The sequence below is a fragment of the Heptranchias perlo genome, chromosome 31, assembly GCF_035084215.1.
Source record: "Heptranchias perlo isolate sHepPer1 chromosome 31, sHepPer1.hap1, whole genome shotgun sequence".
Taxonomy (NCBI): Eukaryota; Metazoa; Chordata; class Chondrichthyes; order Hexanchiformes; family Hexanchidae; genus Heptranchias; species Heptranchias perlo.
Window position 1 is genome coordinate 6,093,505 of NC_090355.1, and position 23,357 is coordinate 6,116,861.

Consider the following 23,357-nt stretch of genomic DNA (forward strand, 5'->3'; position numbering starts at 1 on the left):
GAAATGCCATGGATGAATAAAGAGATAAGGGTAAAATTGAAACTGAAGAAAAAAAGCATACTCTAAGTATAGATAACAAAGGTGAGGATGACAGAAGGGAGTACAAAGAGGCTAAGAAAGAAATCAATAAAAACAATTAGGAAAGCAAAGAGGAACTACGAAATTAAATTATCAAAGAAAATAAAGAAATAACAAAAGAAAAATCAGGATAGGGATAGGGCCACTAAGGGATGCACAAAATAAACTCAAAAGTAATGACAGTGAAATGGCAGAAATATTGAATAGCTACTTTGCCTCAGTATTTACCAGGGAGACTAATAAGATGGGCAGGACATTAGAAGAAGAGATCAAAAAAGATATAAAAACATTTAAGATAGAAAGGGGGTGTGCGTGTCTGAGTGCGCTTGCGTGCCAGTATTTACAATTTCCATAACTATTTGGATTTGGGAATCTGAAGTACAATTTCAAAATTTGCGGACAACACCGAATTGGGCGGTATAGTTCATACAAAGGAGGAATGCGTCAAAATGCAAGCGGTCATTAATAAACTTGCAGAATGAGCGTGTAATTGGCAAATGAATTTAAATATAGATAAGCGTGAGGCGGTGCATTTTGGTAGGAAGAATAAGGAGGCCACATACTGCTTAGATAATAGTCTGAATGGGATAGAGGAGCAAAGGGATCTAGGAGTTCAGATATATAAACCACTAAAAGTAGCGAGGCAGGTTAACAAGGCCATAAAAGAGGTAAATCAAACACTGGGGTTCATTTCTGGAGGGATAAAATTGAAAAGCAGGGAAGTTATGTTAAACTTGTATAGAACCTTGGTTAGATAACACTTGGAGTACTTTGCATAGTTCTAGTCTCCATACTATAGAAAGGATATAGAGGTGTTGAAGAGAATGCAAAAAAGATTCACAAGGATGATACCAGAACTAAGAGGATATACTTACTAAGAAAGGCTGAACAGGCTGGAGCTCTTTTCTCTAGAAAAGAGAAGGCTGAGGGGTGACCTGATAAGATAATGAAAGGGTTTGATAGGGGAGATGTACAGAAAATGTTTCCACTTGTGGGGAAGTCCAGTACTAGTGTTCATAAATGTAAGATAGTCACTGATAAATCCAATAGGGAATTCAGGAGGTAAGAATGTGGAACGTGCTACCACAAGGAGTAGTTGAGGCAAATAGCATAGTTATATTTAAGGGGAAGCTAGATAAGCACGAGGGAGAAAGGACTAGAAGGGTATGCTGATAAGATTAGATGAAATAGGGAGGGAGGAGACTCACGTGGAGCATAAACGTTGGCATAGGCCAGTTGGTCTGAATGACCAGTTTCTGTGCTATAGTTTTGATGTAACTCGGTGTAAGATTCTCTCATGTATTAGTACCAATCTGTACACCACAGGCACTGGTGAATTGGCTCCAAAGTAGCAGAATCATTAGGCACATACAAAAAGGGGAAACAAAATAGATGAGCTTTGATGGGTCTACCTGCCCTATTTCATCCTTGGCTTTTTTAAAAATATACTCTCCTGAAAGCGTGCACTCCTTGCTGCAGTCTGCTGCCATGGCTGTCGGCATCTTGCACATGTGACTAATATTTATGTCTGAGTCTGTACAGTGAATGTTGTCAGATTGGTTGAACAGGGGAGGCATTATACCCTGGACAGATACTGCCCTCGTCAAACAGCCACAGGCTTGTCAGACAACCATATGCATTTCAAATAGGGAAGTAAACCTGGCTGATTTCCCCTCCGTAGACAGAGGGTATGAAGCCTTGCAACTGCTGCTGGAGCTGCTGTGGCTGAGATTAGCTAATTCAACACAGAGGTGGAATTGAACCTGTGACCTCCTTGGTCTAAATGGCATTCCTTGCTGAATAAATTACTTGAGCCACCGGGGAAGGGGGAATGCCATGCCCTGATTTAACGATTTATCATCTGAAACCTTCCATTGGTCTACATTTTAAGCCCGGAGCTCCTTCCAGGACTCTGTTCTGCTGCTTCATCTAAAAAACATGAAAAACCCAAAAAGAATTAGTCATTTTAATTGAGTTTAGATTTTAAAAAAAACTTTAAAGAACCTCATCTTGTTTGTGGAGAAGCTGCCAGCTTCACCTAGCTAGTTGCCTTGAATATATATTTACATAAAGTTGGGTAGATAGATACGTTGGAGTTAAATTGCAGGCAGCCCCTTCCAGTCTTTAGATACCAGGTTGGAATTCATTTCTTTCTTGAAAGCTTTTCCCAAGAGGTATTTACAATGTTGTGCATGATGGACAAATTACAAAACTTCAATTACATTACTTTTTGGAAAAAAAAATCCACTGACTCACAAAGGAGCACTGTTCAAAGGTTAGATCACTACTAATCTGTTTTGAGAATAGCCAAACCACAAAGTCTGTTAATGGTACCTTTCCGAATGAGAATATAATTTTTATTAGGAATAAGGAATCTGAGCCTGCACGAGGAGGACAGCAGCAAGATTAAAAAATCTAAATATTAAGGAGGGAACTCAGTGCAGTAGGCTAGCTCTTTACCTCTGAAACACGTGCATGAACCCACTGCAGAGCGATAGGACGATGGTCTTCTCTGTCTGCTGTTTGGGAAAGCAGTACCTGTGCCCTCCATGTACTTCTCTACCCATTCTACTGTTACTGTTCTGATTGCAGGCCTGTTAAAGCCTGTTTTGTAAAGGGACACCTGCACTGTATGCATTTTTTTGCAAACATGCACGTGCAAACTGAAAAGAAAGAAGTTGCATTTATACAGCGCCTTTCCCAACCTCAGCATAGCCCAAAGCGCTTTAAAGCCGATGAAATACGTTTGAAGTGTAGTCAGTGTTGTAATGTAGGAAACCTGGCAGCCAATTTGCAAACGGAAATGTCCCACAAACAGCAATGAGATAATGATCAGATAATCTGTTTTTTAGTGATGTTGGTTGAGGGATAAATATTGATCAGAAAGCGTGCCATCATGACATAGCACAGTCACTACCCACATCATTGCATTTACGGTGAGCCAGGGAATAATCTGATCATTATGCATGTACACACCAGAATTGGCTCTGTACGTTTGGAAAGAAGGTAAAGGAGATGCAGAATCCAGCAGCTTGCGGGACTGAGGGACTATTGGGCCTCCAAATCTGTTGGGATCACAGAAATTGGGTTGTTTGTATTAGTGTACAATTGATAGAATCCCATCAATGTAAAAATGCCTTTAGGGGCTTATGTGAAATGATTTAGGTGGTTTCAACCAAATGGATGTTGGCCCACATACCAAACTAGCCTAATTTTTTGCGACATCGTCAGTCTCCTCAGGCTATTGGATGGAGGAAGTGAAGAAATGCAGGTGGGGATCGCCTTGTGAATTTGAGACCAAGGTGCATTGTTGAAACAGAGTAGTAGCACTTAACTCAGTTCTTACTGTGCAGTACCTGACCTTGGAATGGTTGTTACTGATGGTGGATGCCTGAAATGGGAAATTCCTGAAGAGTAACATCTCTCACCTTGACTAGCAGCAAAAAAATGTCCACAAAAATATCATTTTGGCAAAACAAACATTAATGGAAAAATTAACAGAAAATTTTGGAATTACAGAGATGAAAGGTCCCACCAAAACATTAACTTTTCTATCTCCTTCAAACGCTAACCTGATGTGTTTTCATCATTTTCTTCTTATTTTTTTTTACCCCTACTACTAAGCAACAGGGGGAATGTATTGATTTTTTTTTTCATTCATTCATGGGATGTGGGCATCGCTGGCAAGGCCAGCATTTATTGCCCATCCCTAATCGCCCTTGAGAAGGTGGTGGTGAGCCACCTTCTTGAACCGCTGCAGTCTGTGTGGTGAAGTCATTCCCACAGTGCTGTAAGGTATGGAGTTCCAGGATTTTGACCCAGTGATGAAGAAGGAACAGCGATATATTTCCAAGTCAGGATGGTGTGTGACTTGGATGGTAACGTGCAGGTGATGGTGTTCCCATGCTCCTGCTGCGCTTGTCCTCCTAGTTGGTAGACGTCGCGGGTTTGGGAGGTGCTGCAGTGCATCTTGTAGATGGTACACACTGCAGGCACAGTGCGCCAGTGGTGAAGGGAGTGAATGTTTAGGGTGGTGGATGGGGTGCCAACCAAGCAGGCTGCTTTGTCCTGGATGGTGTCGAGATTCTTGAGTATTGTTGGAGCTGAACTCATTCAGGCAAGTGAACAGTATTCCATCACATTCCTGACTTGTACCTTGTAGATGGTGGAAAGGCTTTGGGGAGTCAGGAGGTGAGTCACTTGCTGCAGAATGCCCAGGCTTTGACCTGCTCTTGTAGCCACAGTATTTATGTGGCTGGCCCAGTTAAGTTTCTGGTCAATGGTGACCCCCAGGATGTTGATGGTGGGGTATTTGGCGATGATAATACCGTTGAATGTCAAGGGAAGGTGATTAGACTCTGTCTTTAAATTCTAACTGCTTTCGAAATGTGTTCTGGATGAATATATTAAGATGCGCCAAATGGTCTCATTCATAAGTATCTTATGGGCTTGTGTGCATTCCCTCTGAAATGTATAACTTATTAGGGTAGTAAATGTCCCACTATTTGTGGCACTAATGGAGGATTGTAAATGGAGTGGCCTGTTGGCTGTTAGCTTCATTCTGATTTATAACTGTTCGGAATAATGGTATGTATCTCTTTCACTTGTTTATGTTCTACCTGTAATTCCTGCAGCAACTCCCAAGAACTGTTTTCATACCAGTGCTGATTTACCATAATGTTCTTCACCGATGTCCTGAACACTGTTTGAAAATGCAAACAATATGCTGTTTTGATCACTATCTTAACTGTATTGCTTCACTGCCAATGCATTTGATTGTACATTTGACTGGTAAATGAAGCAATCCAATTGTTATCCTTTGAGACTCAAGCAGGTCTTCAGAGAACACACGCATGATAATGTGCTTGTGTTACGAATCAGCCTGCAACAAACTACTGGTGTAAAAATGTCTGTCTAAAACAGGTTTTTCATGGTGGCATTCTCATTCCTTGTGGTAATTATTTTGGCTGTTGAAGCTTTGCCACATTCACAGTAGGAAGCAAGTCCACATAGGCATTGCCTTGTTAGATGGCTTTCCCTGCTGTTCGCTCCATGTCCTCTCTCGGTCAATTATGTTCTGACATATCTGCAGCCAAGATATAAGCTTATTTTCTTCAATTTTTGCCCCCAATTTTCTCCCATTACTGTATCTCTGCTGATGGTGGGCATTTAGTACCTTGTGCTAGGGTGCATTTCAGTGGCATCAACAGCCCCCGCTATCTTGTCGAGGTGTCTATTTGCAAATGTGGGTAATCATGCTAAACCTGGCCCAGCCCTCACCCAGTATCAATAAAAGTGTACTATATAGCAGGGCTCATAGGGAGTGGGAGCCCTGGCTGAACTTGCCTTCCACTAGCTTGGTGATGTAGAAAATAATTTACTGCCACTCCAGCTAGCACCAGTGAACTTCACATCAAGCGAAATATCTTACATGAACAGTGTACAAGTCCTTTCTATAACACCCCAATAATTCCATTAATCCCTTCATTAGTCCCTAGATTGTTGCTAGACTGCCAGGGACCATGCATCACTGTCATGATGGTCAGGAAGCAACAAAAGAAATGACCGAGTGCATGCAAGAGGGAGACTATATGCCCTTGTTAAGTTGAACTGGGAAAAAGTCAAGTATTCATGACTTAATTTAGATACAAGTGGAAATGGCTGAATGTGCTTCTAAATAAAAATTGTTTAGGTGCAGTTGTCCTGTTGGCAATGTTTTGAAAAGCTCCCCAGTGGCTTGGTGGGTGAAGGCAGTACCAATTGTGCACTAAGCTATACAGACCAGAAGGCCACCAGTTCACTTCCCCAGCCTGTGCTGGGTTAGCTCTTCTCAACTGGGGCAGCAGTTGGAGCACCAGAGCCTGCCTCGGTGTCCCTGGGCTAGGAAGGGGAAATCCGTTAGGGTTCCCCCTCCTGATCACTATTCAGTAACTCTTGTTGAAAAGTACGCTTGTGTGGATGAAAATAGGACTAGGCTTTACTGTGATGGCCTCTGCAGTAGAATTGCCTGCCAACACTCCGTAGGCTGAATAACCACCTGGGTGAGACATCCATGGTACTTTTGGTGTCTTTGGAACCTTGTCACAGCACAAGTCAGCATCTTCAGGAGGGGAGAAAAGGGGTGAAGATTGGTGGGGAAGAAATTGGAAGAGAGGGAGAACTAATGTAGAATTCTACCCTTTTTTTAAACCTGTAATGCAAAGTTTTGTGAAGCTGTTAAGGCTCTGATCACCCCACCCATTTCCCCTTTTCTAATAAGAGATGCTGCATTCGTCACATTAATTATTGACATCTGATGGACCGAGAACCTGCAGTCTAGCATGTGACTCACTACTGTGCTGTGTGCTTCACAGTGGCACCAATTGAAGTGATGGTGTCACATCAAAGAAAGCCACATATAAAATTAATAAACCGAATCCAGCAAACCCCTGCATCATCATTTCATGTTATACTGAGTTTATCTTCAACAAACCCTTTCTTTCATGTTGCAGAGGTTGTTATAGCATCCTGTTGTCTGTTGTTTTTATATTGAAATAATGTTGGCAAATGAATGATTCTGTATCCCACTGAAAGTAAAAGGCTGTGCACCAGTTCTAGTCATTACAGCTCTTCATAGCTTCTGTGCCGACGTGGCCACCTGTCTGTCAAACATAACTATCGATTCAAACTGTAACCGATGGGAGACTGCATGGTGCAATGGGCTAACCCACTGATCTTCTACCCATGGGAATCTGACTTGGACACTGATCTTCTACCCATGGGAATCTGACTTGGAATCTAGCCCAGCCTGATGGATTGAAACTTTCCTCCATCTGTTGGCTAAAATTTTTTTTTATTCGTTCATGGGATGTGGGCGTCGCTGGCAAGGCCAGCATTTATTGCCCATCCCTAATAAAGGTCTGTGAAATAAGCTTTGGCAGTCTTAACCTCACTTTTCATGGGCATAATCCAACAGTACAAAACTGCTGCAGCTCAGCACTAAATTGGCCACATGGCTGTGGGAAAAGACAAGTATCACACTAATGTGGCAGTGGGTGCTTTTAGGAAGTTGCTATCTTTGACCTGAGAGTGCTGGAAATAGGAATGTGTTCCCTTCTTCAGTGCTAACGTCCCTCACCCTAAGCACAAAATTCACCAAAACAAAAAGAAAAAATTTGTAGAGGTAGTTAGAAAGCATGAATTCCCCTCTGCTCGTAAATCATTACCAACTTGATCCAACGCACTGCTCCAAGGCGTGGTGGAGGTGGGCTTGTACACGTGGTTACATTGGCAAAACTCTTGACTGTACAGTAAAATTATGTTGTTGGGCTCCCTTGATAGCTCAGTGGGTAAATACACGGCTTGATGTGATACTGAGCCAAATGGACCAGGAAGGCTCTATCCTCGCTCACTTTCCCCACACAAGCTTCCATTGGGCTCGATGGACAGCGATCAGCAGTGGGAACCCAGCTGGTTTTCCTCTCCCTAACACAGGGTACTGAGATCAATTGTAGCGCCCAACTGTGGCCCCTCAGAGCAGCCAACTCAGTGCAAATTGAGCAACTTAATTGCAACTGTGAAACAATTGTGTGGCGTGATACCAGGCTGTAGAGATGACAAAGGTCCCAAGTTTGATCTTGTCCTGAGCGGCCAGAGGAGTTCTGACGAAAGGTCATCAACCTGAAACGTTAACTCTGTTTCCTTTTCCACAGATGTTGCCTGACTTGCTGAGTATTTCCAACAATTTCTGTTTTTCTATTAGGGAAGCACTGCAGTTGGGCTCAGTTCACCCTGAGGGGAAAAGTTAACCAGTTGTGAGTCACCCACCACCTTCAGAAGAGGAGAAAATGGGAGGCAAGTGGAAGAAGGGAAAAAAATTAGCAATTTATTGATCCCTTACTGCAAAATGGTCCTGCATGAATGTATGGTGAAGAGAGGATCAGGCTCCGCAGTGATTGCCTTTGTAGTCACTTAGCTCACTCATAACTCAACCTTGGAATCAACTAATAACTACACTATTTACCCGATCTTCTTTCCTGTTTTTTTTTAAACTTTTGGTGGGTTATTGAAATATGGGCTTCCAAAGACTGAGATTCACTGTCCACGACGAGCGAGGGGCGTGGAGAGGCATAGAGGTTTAGGGAGGGAATTGCCCCTCATGCTGATTTGGATGCGGCATTGCTGGACCTCTGGCATTCATGGAACCAGAGCCCAGCACAAGTCACCCCGCACTCAGTGCTTCAGAAGAGGAGGAAATAGGAGACAAGTGGAAGAAGGAAAACAAAATCAACTTGATGATAAAATTTAAGTTTGTGTATAAATACACGAGTTGTATGTGTTTTTTGTTTTTTATCTGGGTAAAGCTCACTCTCTTATCCGCCTCAAGCTGGGTCTTCGAATTCCAGGGTATCCCAGTACAAGCAGATGGTCTGCTTCCAGATCTCTGCTAATACCATTCTGAAAATTGGCCATCAGACAGTGTGAGTCCTATGAATACCATTCAATATATTATGCTACCAGGTCATACAATATGCGTACGGTGCAGAATTTTTAATGCAGGGCTTCAAATGGTGGGAAAAAGCATTGCACCTGTTTTCTGGCTGCTAACTCATTTATATCTGTTCCTATTGCTTCCAAATATTTACTTTCTCCTCATGTTACCAGATGTATATGTGTTCAAACTTGTGTGAGTATTCTGGTGAAGGAAGTGGATTTACCTCGTGATTACACCCTTGTGCTACAATGGGTTACGTGGAGGCACATGAAACCATTGTACAGTTGGTGGCTGTCTTCCAAAAGCAAAAAATAAGCTGCCTTGGTGGTGTGAGCCAAACAACCCAGAAGGTGCTAGGTTTGATGCCACACCTGTGCCAAGTTTACTAGTCTTAGCCAGGGCTGTTGTGGGGGAGCTAAAATTGGCCTCAGCACTCTTGGGCTAGGAAAGGTAAAATTCAGCCAGGGTGCCTGCTCCTCACTGCTATCCATTGACCCTTGCTAGAAAGTGTGCTAATTTGGATGTCTGGAAAGATTGAGTTTGGGCTTAATTATGATGCTTTTCATGGTCAAATAGCCTACTGACATACAGTGATGTGACAGGAAGAATGCTCACTTGGGTAAGGTACAGGAAGGTGACTGGTGCCAGTGAAATCATATCCCAAAATGGGTTGGTGCTTTTAGGAGAGGAGGGGGGGATAAATCCTGTCTTATTTATTTTTTTTACTGGAAAATAATAGTTAACGAAATGTGGCCATTTTCACTTTGCTTTGAACTTTACTTCAAAGCTAATTTTATAAATAAGTGAAATATTTTCCTTTTTAATCCTGTTTAGGAAATTTTTCATTACTAGCCCATGCTGATGAGCCTTATTTATCATTAATCAGGAATAATTTTAGCTGACGTTTTTTTTACAGATTGTGCCAGAACCATTCATGTTTTAACAGTGGTTGCTGCCTGGTCCAGTTAAACTCACAGACAAGTAAATTATTCAAGTCATTGTAAATTGTTAGTATCATTGTGTCACAGTATCTGCCATTCTAGTTTTACCATTTAAAGGTCTTTATAAGTGTCACCTTGGCTCAGTTGGTAGCACTCTTCATCGAGTCAGACGCCCCACTCCAGGACCTGAGCACATAATCTAGGCTGATACTCCAGTGGCGTATTGTGGGAGTGCTGCATTGCCAGAGGTGCTGCCCTTCACATGAGACATGCCTGTTCCAATGGATGTTATAGATTCCATGATGCATTGGAATCTTTAACATCTACCTGAATTACTGGAACATGGGGCCCTGACTAATTTTTTTTCCCTTTAGTCAACAGCACCAAAATAAATAAACTGGGTTTCCATTGCAGCGTGCAAGATGGCCAGCTCATTCTGACTATATGTAGGTACAGTGTCTGCACTTCAAAGCAGTTGTGGTGAAGTATTATAGGATGTGTTAAGATGTGATAAGGTGCTATATAAATTCAAGTTCTTAATGAAAAGCTGCTTACTTTTAGGGTCTAATCCCAGTAAAACATCTTTTGTTGCAGCGACCCTCTCTCCTTTTTAAAAAAAACTTGACTTTTTCAGGTTTGTCCTCAAATTTATTGGTTGGAAAAAATTATTATTTTCCCTCATTCACCCACGAAACACCCGAGAAAAATAGTTAATTGTGTGAAGTGCTTTGATGCATTTTAGCAATACAATAAAGACCTATGTAAATGTATCTCTTTTATTCATGAGTGTTTGTAAACGAGCACGAATGGGCATTAATATTGCAGACTGAATTCAGTTGTACCTAACAACCGGTGGCCATAACTAAGGGAGAGATTTTTAAGGAAAATTTGAAGGTCTACATTCATTTTCTCAGAGCAGTCCAATCCCTTCACATAATGATTGATAACTATTTTGATTGGACCAATAAGGGTGGCACTGGGTACTCTGGTGTTGCTGGGACAGATATCGGCACCACAAATGCCCCCTTAACCTGAGGAGGGCATCACTAACAAAACAGTCTTACACAAGGTCCAATCAAACTAAAAGAAGCATAAAGTAAAACAAAATTAGAATCTCATCGTCATAATCGAGTACATAATGAGTTATGTTTCATGGCGCCGATGGAGCGACACTGTTTCATCTATCCAGGGAAGTTACTTGTCTGTTCTTGAGTGAATCAGGTATATGCAGAAAATCAGTACTTCTAAATGAAGATCTTGCCAGATACTGGATGGGCTAAAAATAGATACTGGATGGGCTAAAAATTGGTAAAGAAGAGGTACTAGAAAGGCTAGCTGTACTTAAAGTAGATAAATCACCCGGTCCGGGTGGGATGCATCCTAGGTTGCTGAGGGAAGTAAGGGTGGAAATTGCGGAGGCTCTGTCCACAATCTTCCAAACATCCGTAGATACAGGGGTGGTGTCAGAGGACTGGAGAATTGCAAATGTTACACTCTTGTTCAAAAAAGGGTGTAAGGATAAACCCAACAACTATAGGCCAGTCAGTTTAAGTGGTGGGGAAACGTTTAGAAACGATAATCCGGGACAGAATTAACTGTCACATGGGCGAGTGTGGATTGATTAAGGAAAGCCAGCACAGATTTGTTAAAGGCAAATCGTGTTTAACTAACCTGATAGAGTTTTTTGATGAGGTAACAGAGAGTAGATGAGGGCAATGCAGTTGATGTGGTGTATATGGACTTAAAAAGGCATTTGATAAAGTGCTGCACGGTAGGCTTATCTTCAAGATTGCGGCCCATAGAATAAAGGGACCCTTTGCAACGTGGATACAGAATTGGCTAAGTTCTAGTAGTGGTGAACGGTTGTTTTTCAGACTGGAGGGAGGTGTACAGTGGTGTACCCCAGGGGTCAGTGCTGGGACCACTGCTTTTCTTGATATATATTAATGACTTGGACTTGGGTGTATGGGGCACAATTTCAAAATTTGCAGATGACACAAAACTTGGAAGGATAGTGAACAGTGAGGAGGATAGTGATAGACTTCAAAAGGACATAGACAGGCTGGTGGCATGGGCGGACACGTGGCAGATGAAATTTAACACAGAAAAATGCAATATGATACATTTTCGGTAGGAGGAACGACGAGAGGCAATATAAACTAGAGGGCACAACTCTTAAAGGGTTGCACGAACAGAGAGATCTGGGAGTATTTGTGCACAAATCGTTGAAGGTGGCAGGGCAGGTTGAGAAAGCGGTTCAAAAGCATATGGGATCCTGGGCTTTATAAATAGAGGCATAGTTTTCAAAAGTATGGAAGTCATGATGAACCTTTATAAAACACTGGCTTGGCCACAACTGAAGTAGTGTGTCTGGTTCTGGGCAGCGCACTTTAGGAAAGATGTGAAGTCCTTAGAGAGGTTGCAGAAGAGATTTACTAGAATGATTCCAGGGATGAAGGACTTAGTTACGTGGATAGACTGGAGAAGCTGGGGTTGTTCTCCTTGGAACAGAAACGGTTGCAAGGAGATTTGATAGAGGTATTCAAAATCATGAAGGGTTAGATAGAGAGAAACTGTTCCCATTGGCGGAAGGGTCAAGAACCAGAGGACGTAGATTTAAGGTGATTGGCAAAAGAACCAAAGGTGACACGAGGAAAAACTTTTTTACACAGCGAGTGGTTAGGATCTGGAATGCACTGCCCGAGGGGGTGGTGGAGGCAGATTCAATCATAGCCTTCAAAAGGGAACTGGATAAGTACTTGAAAGGAAAAAATTTGCAGGGCTACGGGGATAGGGCGGGGGAGTGGGACTATCTTAGATTGCTCTTGCATAGAACCAGTGCGGACTCGATGGGCTGAATGGCCTCCTTCCATGCTGCAACCTTTCTATGATTCTATGATATAGGCTGTAATAGAAAGTGCACTGCAATTTTTAACGTAGTCACCAAGACCACACCAATACATGTCTTGCCAGACACAGACTTTTCTTCCTTTTTCTTGAAAAATAATTTTCCAACTCAAATCCCAAACCTTAAGAGATCCTTTAAGAATGGTGACCTCAGTTCAGCTGGTGCGTTTTGTGGACTTGTACCAAGGTAACAAAAAGAAAAACACTGCAAATGCTGGAAATCTGAAATAAAAGCAGAAAATGCTGGAACCGCTCAGCAGGTCAGGCATCATCTGTGGAGACAGGAAAGTAAGTTTAACGTTTGAGGTCTGTGACCCTTTGTCTCTCTACATTCCTGTCTCCACAGATGCTGCCTGACCTGCGTAGCATTTCCAGCATTTTTTGTTTTTATTGGACCAATGTAAATTTGATTCCTTCATAGGAAGATGAAGAGGAGAATAACAATTATTGTGCTGAATATAATTTCTCTTAAAAACTGAAATTTAGCCATCCTATTTTAATCTACAAATCTTGATCTAATGAAGAGGAAGATCCTGCACTCTGCTTCCATTAAGATTAGCTTTGCTTTCCATTTGTTTGGTGGGTCTTTGCGCTGTCCCTTGCAAACACTGTTTCACCTGCGAGTCAGCATCAGCATAAAACACTACAGGTCAGGTACAGAACTGAGTAGACCCTGAATAAGGCTCTTTCTGCACAGCCTCAACAGTGCACTTTAACCCTGAAAGTGAGGTTTATGCTGCCCAAACTGATTGATTTTGCGGCCCTTATAGCCAGCAGAGATGAGGCATTCATCCTATTATTCCAGATTAAGAATCTGAAATAAAAATAACATGTTGAATTACACAGAGACCAGTCATCAACTGAAAGAGAAGAAATAGGTTCAGGTATTTTTTGAGGAATCCTTCATCAAAAATGGGCTGACTTCTGTTCCGTGCCCAAGAAGTGAAAGCACAGTAATGAAGAAAATAATAGCACTAAAGAGTGACAAATCCTCAGGACCAGATGGTTTCCATCCCAGGGATTTAAAGGAAGTAGGTGAGCATATTGCGGATGCCCTAACTATAATCTTTCAAAGTTCTCTAGATTCAGGAACTGTCCCTCTAGATTGGAAAATTGCACATGTCACTCCGCTTTTTAAGAAAGGAGAGAGAGGGAAACCGGGGAATTATAGACCAGTTAGCCTAACATCTGTTGTGGGGAAAATGCTGGAGTCTATAATTAAGGATAGCATGACTGAACACCTCGAGAATTTTCAGTTAATCAGAGAGAGCCAGCATGGATTTGTGAAAGGTAGGTCGTGCCTGACAAACCTGATCGAATTTTTTGAAGAGGTGACTAAAGTAGTGGGCAGGGGAATGTCAATGGATGTTATTTATATGGACTTCCAGAAGGCATTTGATAAAGTCCCACATAAGAGACTGTTAGCTAAGATAGAAGCCCATGGAATCGAGGGAAAAGTACGGACTTGATTAGGAAGTTGGCTGAGCGAAAGGCGACAGAGAGTAGGGATAATGGGTAGGTACTCACATTGGCAGGATGTGACTAGTGGAGTCCCGCAGGGATCTGTCTTGGGGCCTCAATTATTCACAATATTTATTAATGACTTAGATGAAGGCATAGAAGGTCTCGTATCTAAGTTTGCCGATGACACCAAGATTGGTGGCATTGTAAGCAGTGTAGATGAAAACATAAAATTACAAAGGGATATTGATAGATTAGGTGAATGGGCAAAACTGTGGCAAATGGAATTCAATGTAGACAAATGTGAGGTCATCCACTTTGGATCAAAAAAGGATAGAACAAGGTACTTTCTAAATGGTAAAAAGTTAAAAACAGTGGATGTCCAAAGGGACTTAGGGGTTCAGGTACATAGATCATTGAAGTGTCATGAACAGGTGCAGAAGATAATCAATAAGGCAAATGGAATGCTGGCCTTTATATCTAGAGGACTGGAGTACAAGGGGGCAGAAGTTATGCTGCAGCTATACAAAACCCTGGTTAGACCGCACCTGGAGTACTGTGAGCAGTTCTGGGCACCGCACCTTCGAAAGGATATATTGGCCTTGGAGGAAGTGCAGCGTAGGTTTACTAGAATGATACCCGGACTTCAAGGGTTAAGTTACGATGAGAGATTACACAAATTGGGGTTGTATTCTCTGGAGTTTCGAAGGTTAAGGGGTGATCTGATCGAAGTTTATAAGATATTGAGGGGAATGGATAGGGTGGATAGAGAGAAACTATTTCCGCTGGTTGGGGATTTTAGGAGTAGGGGGCACAGTCTAAAAATTAGAGCCAGACCTTTCAGGAGTGAGATTAGAAAACATTTCTACACACAAAGGGTTGTAGAAGTTTGGAACTCTCTTCCGCAAACGGCAATTGATACTAACTCAATTGCTAAATTTAAATGTGAGATAGATAGCTTTTTGGCAACCAAAGATATTAAGGGATATGGGCCAAAGGCAGGTATATGGAGTTGGATCACAGATCAGCCATGATCTTATCAAATGGCAGAGCAGGCACGAGGGGCTGAATGGCCACCTCCTATTCCTATGTTCCTATGTCCTATGTTCTTAACCCTTGTCACTTGGTAGTTTCCTAGTAAGGTGTGCCAGACTTGACTCAATGGTAGCATTCTTGCCTCTGAGTCAGAAGGTTGTGGGTTCAAGCCTTACTGCAGAGACTGGAACACGTAATCTAGGCTGACACTCCAATGCAGTACTGAGGGAGCGCTGCACCATTAGGTGCCATCTTTCGGATGCGATATTAAACCGAGGACATGTCTGCCCTCTCAGGTGGACGTAGAAGATCCCGTGGCACTTTTCAAAGAAGCGCAGGGAGTTCCGATGTCTTCAAAGATTTATCCCTCAGCCAATGCCACCAAAAACAGATGATCTGTCCCTTGCTGTGTACAAATTGGCATACATTTCCCTACTTTACTACAGTGACTGGCCAGTATTGCCTACTGTCTGATTAAGTACAGGAGGCACAAGCGGATGCTGTGTGTCTCCTGTACAAACTGCGATACATTAGCTGTGGAGCGCTTTAGAATGTCCTGAGGTCATGAAAGGCACTATATAATTGCAAGTCCCCTCTTCTTTCTTTCTATGTTTGCAGTAGAGAAGATGGGCAAAGTAAATTGTCTTGATTTAATCCAAACATATTTGAGACAGCAAGTTTTGCAGGTCTGTTTTTCTGAATATCTGTTGATTACTATAGCTGCTGATATATGATCCTTTACTATCCATCTGCAGCCATCTGAGTATTAAAGGAAGTGCCACACTGAAGTTGCCACAGTCTGGTTAGAGTGGTTGTCTAAAACCTGTACAAATGGGATACTCCTGTAATAATTCATCACCGGTATTTGAGTAAAGGCTGTTAAAATTTATTTTAAATTTTTCTACCAGTTCCCTGGACTGGTTATACCACACAAATAACACATTGAATAAGCTACTAGAAGGTGTACAAGTAGTAGGAGCAAGAGGCTTTTTTTCCTCCTATTTTTCCTTTGCCCCAGACCACCTTTGCTTATTTTAGGAGAGTGCCTGATCTCTCTGCTCAGTGTCTCAACCAGTTTGAGATTGCAGCTGACTGTGGGATTGAATGCATCCCCCTAGTGTCACGGTGCCATGTGTTGCTGCTCCAATGTATGAGCCACCTGAATGAAGGGAATGAAACTTACTCAAAATACAATGAAAACAGAAAATGCTGTATAGGTACAGTGAACCTTGGGTGAAACACTTCAGAACATTTCCTGTGATTTACACGTGAGACATTAACCTGCTTCTCCTCTTTCAGATGCTTACCAATCTGCTGTGCATTTAGAATCTTGCAGCTCAGAAGGAAACCATTCGGCCCTTCGGGCCTTGATACTCTTTGAAAGAGCTATCCAATTAGTCCCACTCCCCTGCTTTTTCCCCATAACCCTGCAAATTTTTCCTTTTCAAGTATATATCCAATTCCCTTTTGAAAGTTACTATTGAATCTGCTTCCACCATTCTTTCAAAGTAGTGCTTTCCAGTTCATCATAACTCACTGTGTAAAAATTGTCTCCTCATCCCCGCTCTGTTTCTTTTGTCAATTATCTTAAATCTGTGTCCTCTAGTTACCGACCCTACTGTCAGTAGAAACATTTTCTCCTTAGTTACTCTATCAAATCCCTTCATAATTGTTAAGTCTGGCACTTTCTCTCTTTATTTCACTCGTGTAGTTTAGATATGTCACAAATGTGTGTCTTAGTGAAATTTCTCAGTTAGATAGTGTGATACAAAGTAGTGAATTGGGCTAGTGATGGAAGGTTCAATGATTGAGAGTGGGGCAGCTCTTCGGCATTGGAGAGATCAGTATTGTCTATTGTCTGATGCGTACAGGAGGCACATGGGGATGACTCATGTCTTCTGTTCAAACTGCGATACCTTATTTGCTGTACATCACGTGCCTGTTCTGTAACTTCACAAGAAACCAGTTTGACCAGGAACAGAATTAGGTACTAAAGGGATGATGACCGATGACACTGAAGATGCAATGAACAGTTTATTTGTGCATTGTTGACCTTTTTAAAATGTTGGAAAGCTGGAAGTTTGCTGTATTGATTTTCATCGCACTCTCTCACTCTTTCTCTCCCTCTCCCTCAGCTGGAAACTGCTCCAGAAAACTGGGCTGTACAATTAAACGACGGGAATCTTGCACACGTGGATTGTATAGCTGTGGGCCATGTCTCCCTCGGTTTGTTGAAGACGAGAAAGGAGATTGTGTAGAGAAAGCCATCATACATCAAGGTATGAGTTCTGTCTTTGTTAGGATTCCCTTGAATTTACTCATAGACTTTCTGAGGCACGGCGGGTGCGAGTGAGGAGGTCTCACAAGCTGCTCAGTTGTTTAACCACCGTTGCAGGGCAACTATAGATGGGCAATAAATGCTGGCCTTGCAGCGATGCCCACATCTTGAGAATGAATTTTTAAAAAGTCTTAGTTTGTGTGTCTGTTATTTACTATGTAATGAACTTAATTTTTTTTAAGAAAACTCATTATATTGAATCTCTTTATGCCACATGGCAGCAAGATTATTTAATATAAGAGGAAGCCATTATGTATTTTAAACATTGGTTCTGTTAAACTCTTTGGGTCAGTAGTTTTTGCAAGCCTCAAATCAGACTGAGGGGTGGTCATGCCTGAGCAATGAGCTTGGGAGTGAAGGGTTATTGGTAAAATTTCTGGTCATATTTTATTTATGTGCACAAACCTTTGAAGGCGGCAGGACATGTTGAGAAAGTGGTTAAAAAAGCTTTCGGAATCCTGGGTCTTATAAATAGAAGCATAGAGTACAAAAGCAAGGATGTTATGTTGAACCTTAATAAAACACTGGTTCGGCCACAACTGGAGTATTGTGTCCAATTCTGGGCACCGCACTTTAGGAAGGATATGAAAGCCCTAGAGAGGGTGCAGAAAAGACTTACTAAAATGGTTCCAGTTACATGGAAGATTGGAGATGCTGGGGTGGTTCTCCTTGGAGCAGAGAAGGTTGAGAGGAGATTTGATAGTGTTCAAAATCATGAAGGGTTTAGATAAAGTGAATAAAGAGAAACCGTTCCCATTGGCGGAAGGGTCGAGAACCAGAGGACACAGATTTAAGGTGATTGGCAAAAGAAGCAAAGGCGACGTGAGGAATAGATATTTTACGCCGCGAATGGTTATGATCTGGAATGCACTGCCTGAAAGGGTGCTGGAAACAGATTCAATCGTGCTTTCAAAAAGGAATTGGATAAACACTTGAAGGGAAAAAATGTGCAGGGCTACAGGGAAAGAGCAGGGGAATGGGACTAACTGGATTCCTCTTACAAAGAGCTGGCATGGGCAGAATGGCCTCCTTCTGCACTGTAACCAGTCTATGATTCTATGATTTCTACAGATTCAATAAAGTTATTCTGTAGTTTTGATTACAGCAACATCCCTCATCTTCAGTCAACTGCACAGTGGAAATAGCTGGAGGTGCACAGGATTGACACCTGTTGCCCCTTCAGGTGTTGCCTTTGCTCAGCTCTTGAATGCTTGGAGAACTTGCAATGTGGTGAGAATCCTGGCAGTGGCAGGGTGGCCAGACCCAACAACCTGACTGCTCTTCTAGTGACTCGTCACTTTGGCCTGTTACTCTGTTGCCCTTTAATGTTTACGAACATAGGAAAATAATGGACAGGAAAAGACCAGTTGGTCCATCAAGCCTGCCGCACACTCATGACGGCTGGAGCATTAAGACCAGACACTCTTCTCTCTCCCCCGCACCCCCCCCCCTCCTCCTTGCAGCCATATAATCTCCTGGGAAAGGCAGAAAAACAGCATATAACCCAGGGCCAACAAGGGGAAAAAATATTCTGGAAAATTCCTCTACGACCCTCTCAGGCGATCGAAAAAATTTGATGGGCAAAATTGTTCAGGTGTTAGATGTACAGTTGGGCTACAATATCAATTGCCTAATGCAATACTGAAAGGCATTCTTGGATTGTTAGTGTCATGGTATAGCTTGTTGAACTTCCTGTGGTTGGGTGGAGTGTTAATCAAGTTAGAGCCTCTGCAGTAAAATTCATAGGTGTGTTGAATGTTTGGACAAGCAATGAGTCATGGCGCTCACCCCTGATTATCGGTTATGTACACTTGCAGATGACTGGAGATGGTGCTGTGATTACATAATTTATCCTGTAGTTTTAATGTGCATGCACAAATATGTCTAAAGATTTTGCCAACAGCTGTTTTTATAGCAGCCTGTCCCAGGCTCCATCCCTCTGATTTTGCTTTTCAAAATGTTTTGGCTCCCGTTTATATTCACTAATATAAATTTTAAAAACAATGCTGTAGACTTTTAAAGGAAAATATGCAACTTTGGTATAATGTTTGTTTTTTGAAGTGATATCTCAGTAAGAAAATGTAGATAGAATGTGCCTTTTTATCCAGAATTGCTCCTAGAGCCTTGTTTACTTCGGTAAATATATTAAACTTGGGTGTTAAATCTTAATGATGACTACCTCTAAGATGATGACTCAAGTGTTGCTGTACTGTACTGCAATGCATCACTCAAATTTCGGTCCTGTATCACCTGTTGTTTGCGTGGGTGGAAAAATCTAATTCTTTCCTCAGTGAGGTATGTATGTTTGCTGTATGGCTTGTCTGGAGCTTTCAGCATGAATCTTGCTGCACATTTCATTGTTCCTGGACTTCTCAAGCCCATTCTGAATGTGATTATGAATGGAATTTAGTTACTTTGCTATCTTGCAGCACAGTTTGTACTTCCAGCCCACACAGGTGCAAAGCAGCAATGATATACCAGTTAGGATATAAATCCCTAAAAAACTGGTAGTTCCCATCCATTCTATACAGCTGATCTCTGTGGTGTTCAGAGACTAAAATAAAAAATGGGTTTCTTTCTGTACATGTTGCTCTGCTTGTCTCCTATACTCTAATTCGATCTGGCTCACTCTTACCTTACTATTTTGCTCCATTGTTCTTTCTGTTTCTCTTCTACTCTTCATATTCCTCTTTTTTGCCCCTCAGCCACTCCCCTTCTCTTCTCTCCATTCTCCTCTCTTTCCACCTTCCATTTTTTGCCCCCTTCCCCTCGCTCGCTACAGGCCCCCTCGCTACAGCCTCCCCCTTTCTTGTTGCCTTTATAGGAAGCAATGAGAATTAGGTGCTGGGGGCAATGGCTTAGAGGAATTGAGGATGCTGAGACTTGTGTTTGGTCTTCATTATGGAGTTTGGGGATGGGCAGCAGGATTGTAAGGTCGGGATGTTTGTGAATTGGACCTCAGTAACCCCATGAGGTATAATCATTAATGGTCAAGAGCGGCACAAGCAAATCAAATCTGCTGGACTCGGTGGACAAATCTTAATTTTTATCGATACCAAATTGATGAATTACACCAATATCTGAAATTGTTAAAACAAAATATATGTATCAACAAAAAATAGGAATGAGGGCGTTCATGTTGTATGGTTGAATCTTCAAAGCAGTTTCAGGGTAGGAAGGCAGTTTAAATAGGGCACTGTCCTTCGCTGAGACGAGCACACTGGAATCTAGGGAAGCAGGTTCTTGTCCAGTGGAAATTTCTGTCAGTTCCAGGAGTCACAGGTGATTGTTGAACTGCTCCCAAGTTAATAAAATAGAATCCCCTGGAGCCAAGCTGCTCTTCAATCTGGAGTTTAAACTAATCAGCTGCACTATGCAGATCCCCCTGATATCTTTGTCTTCCTTGTCAGTAAAATGAGCAGTGATGACAATGTTGTGATACCTTGAATAACTAGCTTTGTGTAGCACAGACCTTGGACATACTGGGACAAATTGCATGTTATGGTGCATTTACTGTAATTGTGGAAATTACCTGTTTTGGTTACAGCTGTTCAATTATTTACTTCAGTTATAGAATGATTTGTGATGAATTGGAGAACGGTGATTGAGGTTTCATGGTACAATTAGGAAAATATAATAGTTTTGTTCAGTTCAATATGAGACAGTTGTTTCTCCCCAGTAGCTCTGAAATTACATAGGAAATAACATAATCTAGCATCCTTTTCTGCAACAATGCCAAGCAAGAGTAGAGAATATGAAATATTACAGCCAAACCTGACCAGGTCCTCGTCCAACATCTGTGCATTGATGTTTTTCAGTGGGGGATCACTGGATAGTGATATGCCATGAGAACCTTGGTTGATTTATTTTTCCCTGCTTGAGGCTTGGAATGCTAAGGCCAATTGTAATATCCTCATTATTGCCTACTGTACCGTGCACAGCATTTACTGACCTAAGGAGCCCACAGCATTTACATCTTTAATAGGCTGTTAGAATTTGTTTTTTCAACAATGCCTTCCCTTTTATGGCCCAATGATACCCCCCCACCCCCCCCCCCCCCCCCCCGGCCCAAAGTGGACCTTATCTCCTACAATCCAGAAACCATGACCATATTTGCAGAAGCGTGCAGCAGAGACATGGAGAATTTCCCCACTTGCTTACTGTATTTAATGTTGTCTTTTGTGCTGCCACACAACCCTTGACATGGAGTATATAACCATACAGACCAAAGCAATGAATATCCTTCTTACAATTACATTGGAACAAAATACTGCAAATACTAAAAATTTATAGATATAAAATTCTTGGGTATCCACGGAGTTTGTCATACTTATTTCCTGTTGTCCAATTTAGTAATGCTATTATGACATTGGTAACATCTAAAGTATAAAAGTAACAGCTGCTATTACTCTTAATAGGTGACGCTGTATTCCCTGCTATTCGGTCCTCCCACCACTCCTGGCACTGTGACTGAGCAGCTCAGGCCCAACCACCATTTTGGCCTGTTACATCATATGCAGCACAATGTTTTCAGATTGAGCATAAATACATGTAGATTTGTTTATGCCATCAAGAATTTGGTCAGTTTAATCTCCCTATTAAACATTTTGCATCAATGTGTTGTAACTCAACTGGAGAATTAAACTGTTTTTCATCTGATTAGGCATCAGAATTAGAAAAAAAATTGTTCTGTTTCATCTGTTTAAAATAAGCTACGTTTGTTAACTCCTTTGATGTAAAATTTTCTGACAAATTTAGCAATTCTTCATTATGTTTATAAGTAACAATGGAAAAACTTGTATCAAAATACAACATGGAATTTTCTGGAAAATATGAACACTTCAAAAGAATGTATCAGATGTACAAATGAAGATAATAAAGCAAACCATTTCTTTCACATCAAAGGAACATCACTGCTAATTTTATCAAGAAGACAAGCCACTTTGAACTTTTAAGTAATCAAAACAGGCAGTTGAGACTGTCGCAATACTGCATGGCACTGTTAAATACTGAGGAGACCTCTGTGAAGAATGCTTACAATTTGCAGAAATTGTGGAGTTACTGGCCATAATCTTCCAAACATCCGTAGATACGGGGTAGTGCCAGAGGACTGGAGAATTGCAAATGTTACACCCTTGTTCAGAAAATGGTGTAAGGTTAAACCCAGCAACTATAGGCCAGACAGTTTAACCTCAGTGGTGGGGAAACTTTTAAAAACGATAATCCAGGACAGAATTAACGGTCGCTTGGACTTAGGGAAAGCCAGCACAAGTTTGTTAAAGGTAAATCGTGTTTAACTAACCTGAGAGTTTTTTGATGAGGTAACAGAGAGGGTAGATGATGGCAATGCAGTTGATGATAGAGGCATAGAGTACAAAAGTATGAAAGTCATGGTGAACCTTTATAAAACACTGGTTCAGCCACAACTGGAATATTATGTCCAATTCTGGGCAGTGCACTTTAGGAAAGATGTGAAGGCGTTTGATTAAAGTGCCGCACGATAGGCTTATCATCAAGATTGCAGCCCCTGGCATAAAGGAGGCAGTAGCAACATGGATACAGAATTAGTTAAGGGACAGGAAACAGAGTAGTGGTGACCGGTTGTTTTTTGGACTGGAGGGAGGTGTACCCCAAGGATCAGTGCTGGGACCACTGCTTTTTGTGATATATATTAATGACTTTGACTTGGGTGTACAGGGCACAATTACAAAATTTGGAGATGACACAAAACTTGGAAGTGTGGTAAATAGTGAGGAGGATGGTAATAGACTTCATGAGGATATCGACAGGCTGGTGGCATGGGCAGACACGTGGCAGATGAAATTTAACGCAAAAAAATGCGAAGTGATACATTTCAGCAGGAAGATCGAGGAGAGGCAATATAAACTAGAGGGCCCTCTAAAAGGGGTATGGGAACAGCGAGATCTGGGGGTATATGTGCACAAATCATTGAAGGTGGCAGGGCAGGTTGAGAAAGCGGTTAAAAAAGCATACGGGATAGGAACATAGGAACAGGAGTAGGCCATTCAGCCCCTCGTGCCTGCTTTGCCATTTGATAAGATCATGGCTGATCTGTGATCTAACTCCATACCCCTGCCTTTGGCCCATATCCCTTAATACCTTT

The 23,357-nt window shown here is 41.8% G+C and overlaps 1 protein-coding gene across 1 annotated transcript in view; it reads left to right on the plus strand.

The window, feature by feature from the left end:
- The window catches only part of LOC137300484 (neural proliferation differentiation and control protein 1-like), a 188,556-nt gene that overhangs the window by 87,224 nt on the left and 77,975 nt on the right, over positions 1–23,357 (plus strand). Inside the window, exon 2 of the mRNA XM_067969559.1 lies at positions 17,031–17,174. Coding sequence (XP_067825660.1) covers positions 17,031–17,174 — 144 coding nt within the window. The remainder of the gene's footprint in view (positions 1–17,030; positions 17,175–23,357) is intronic.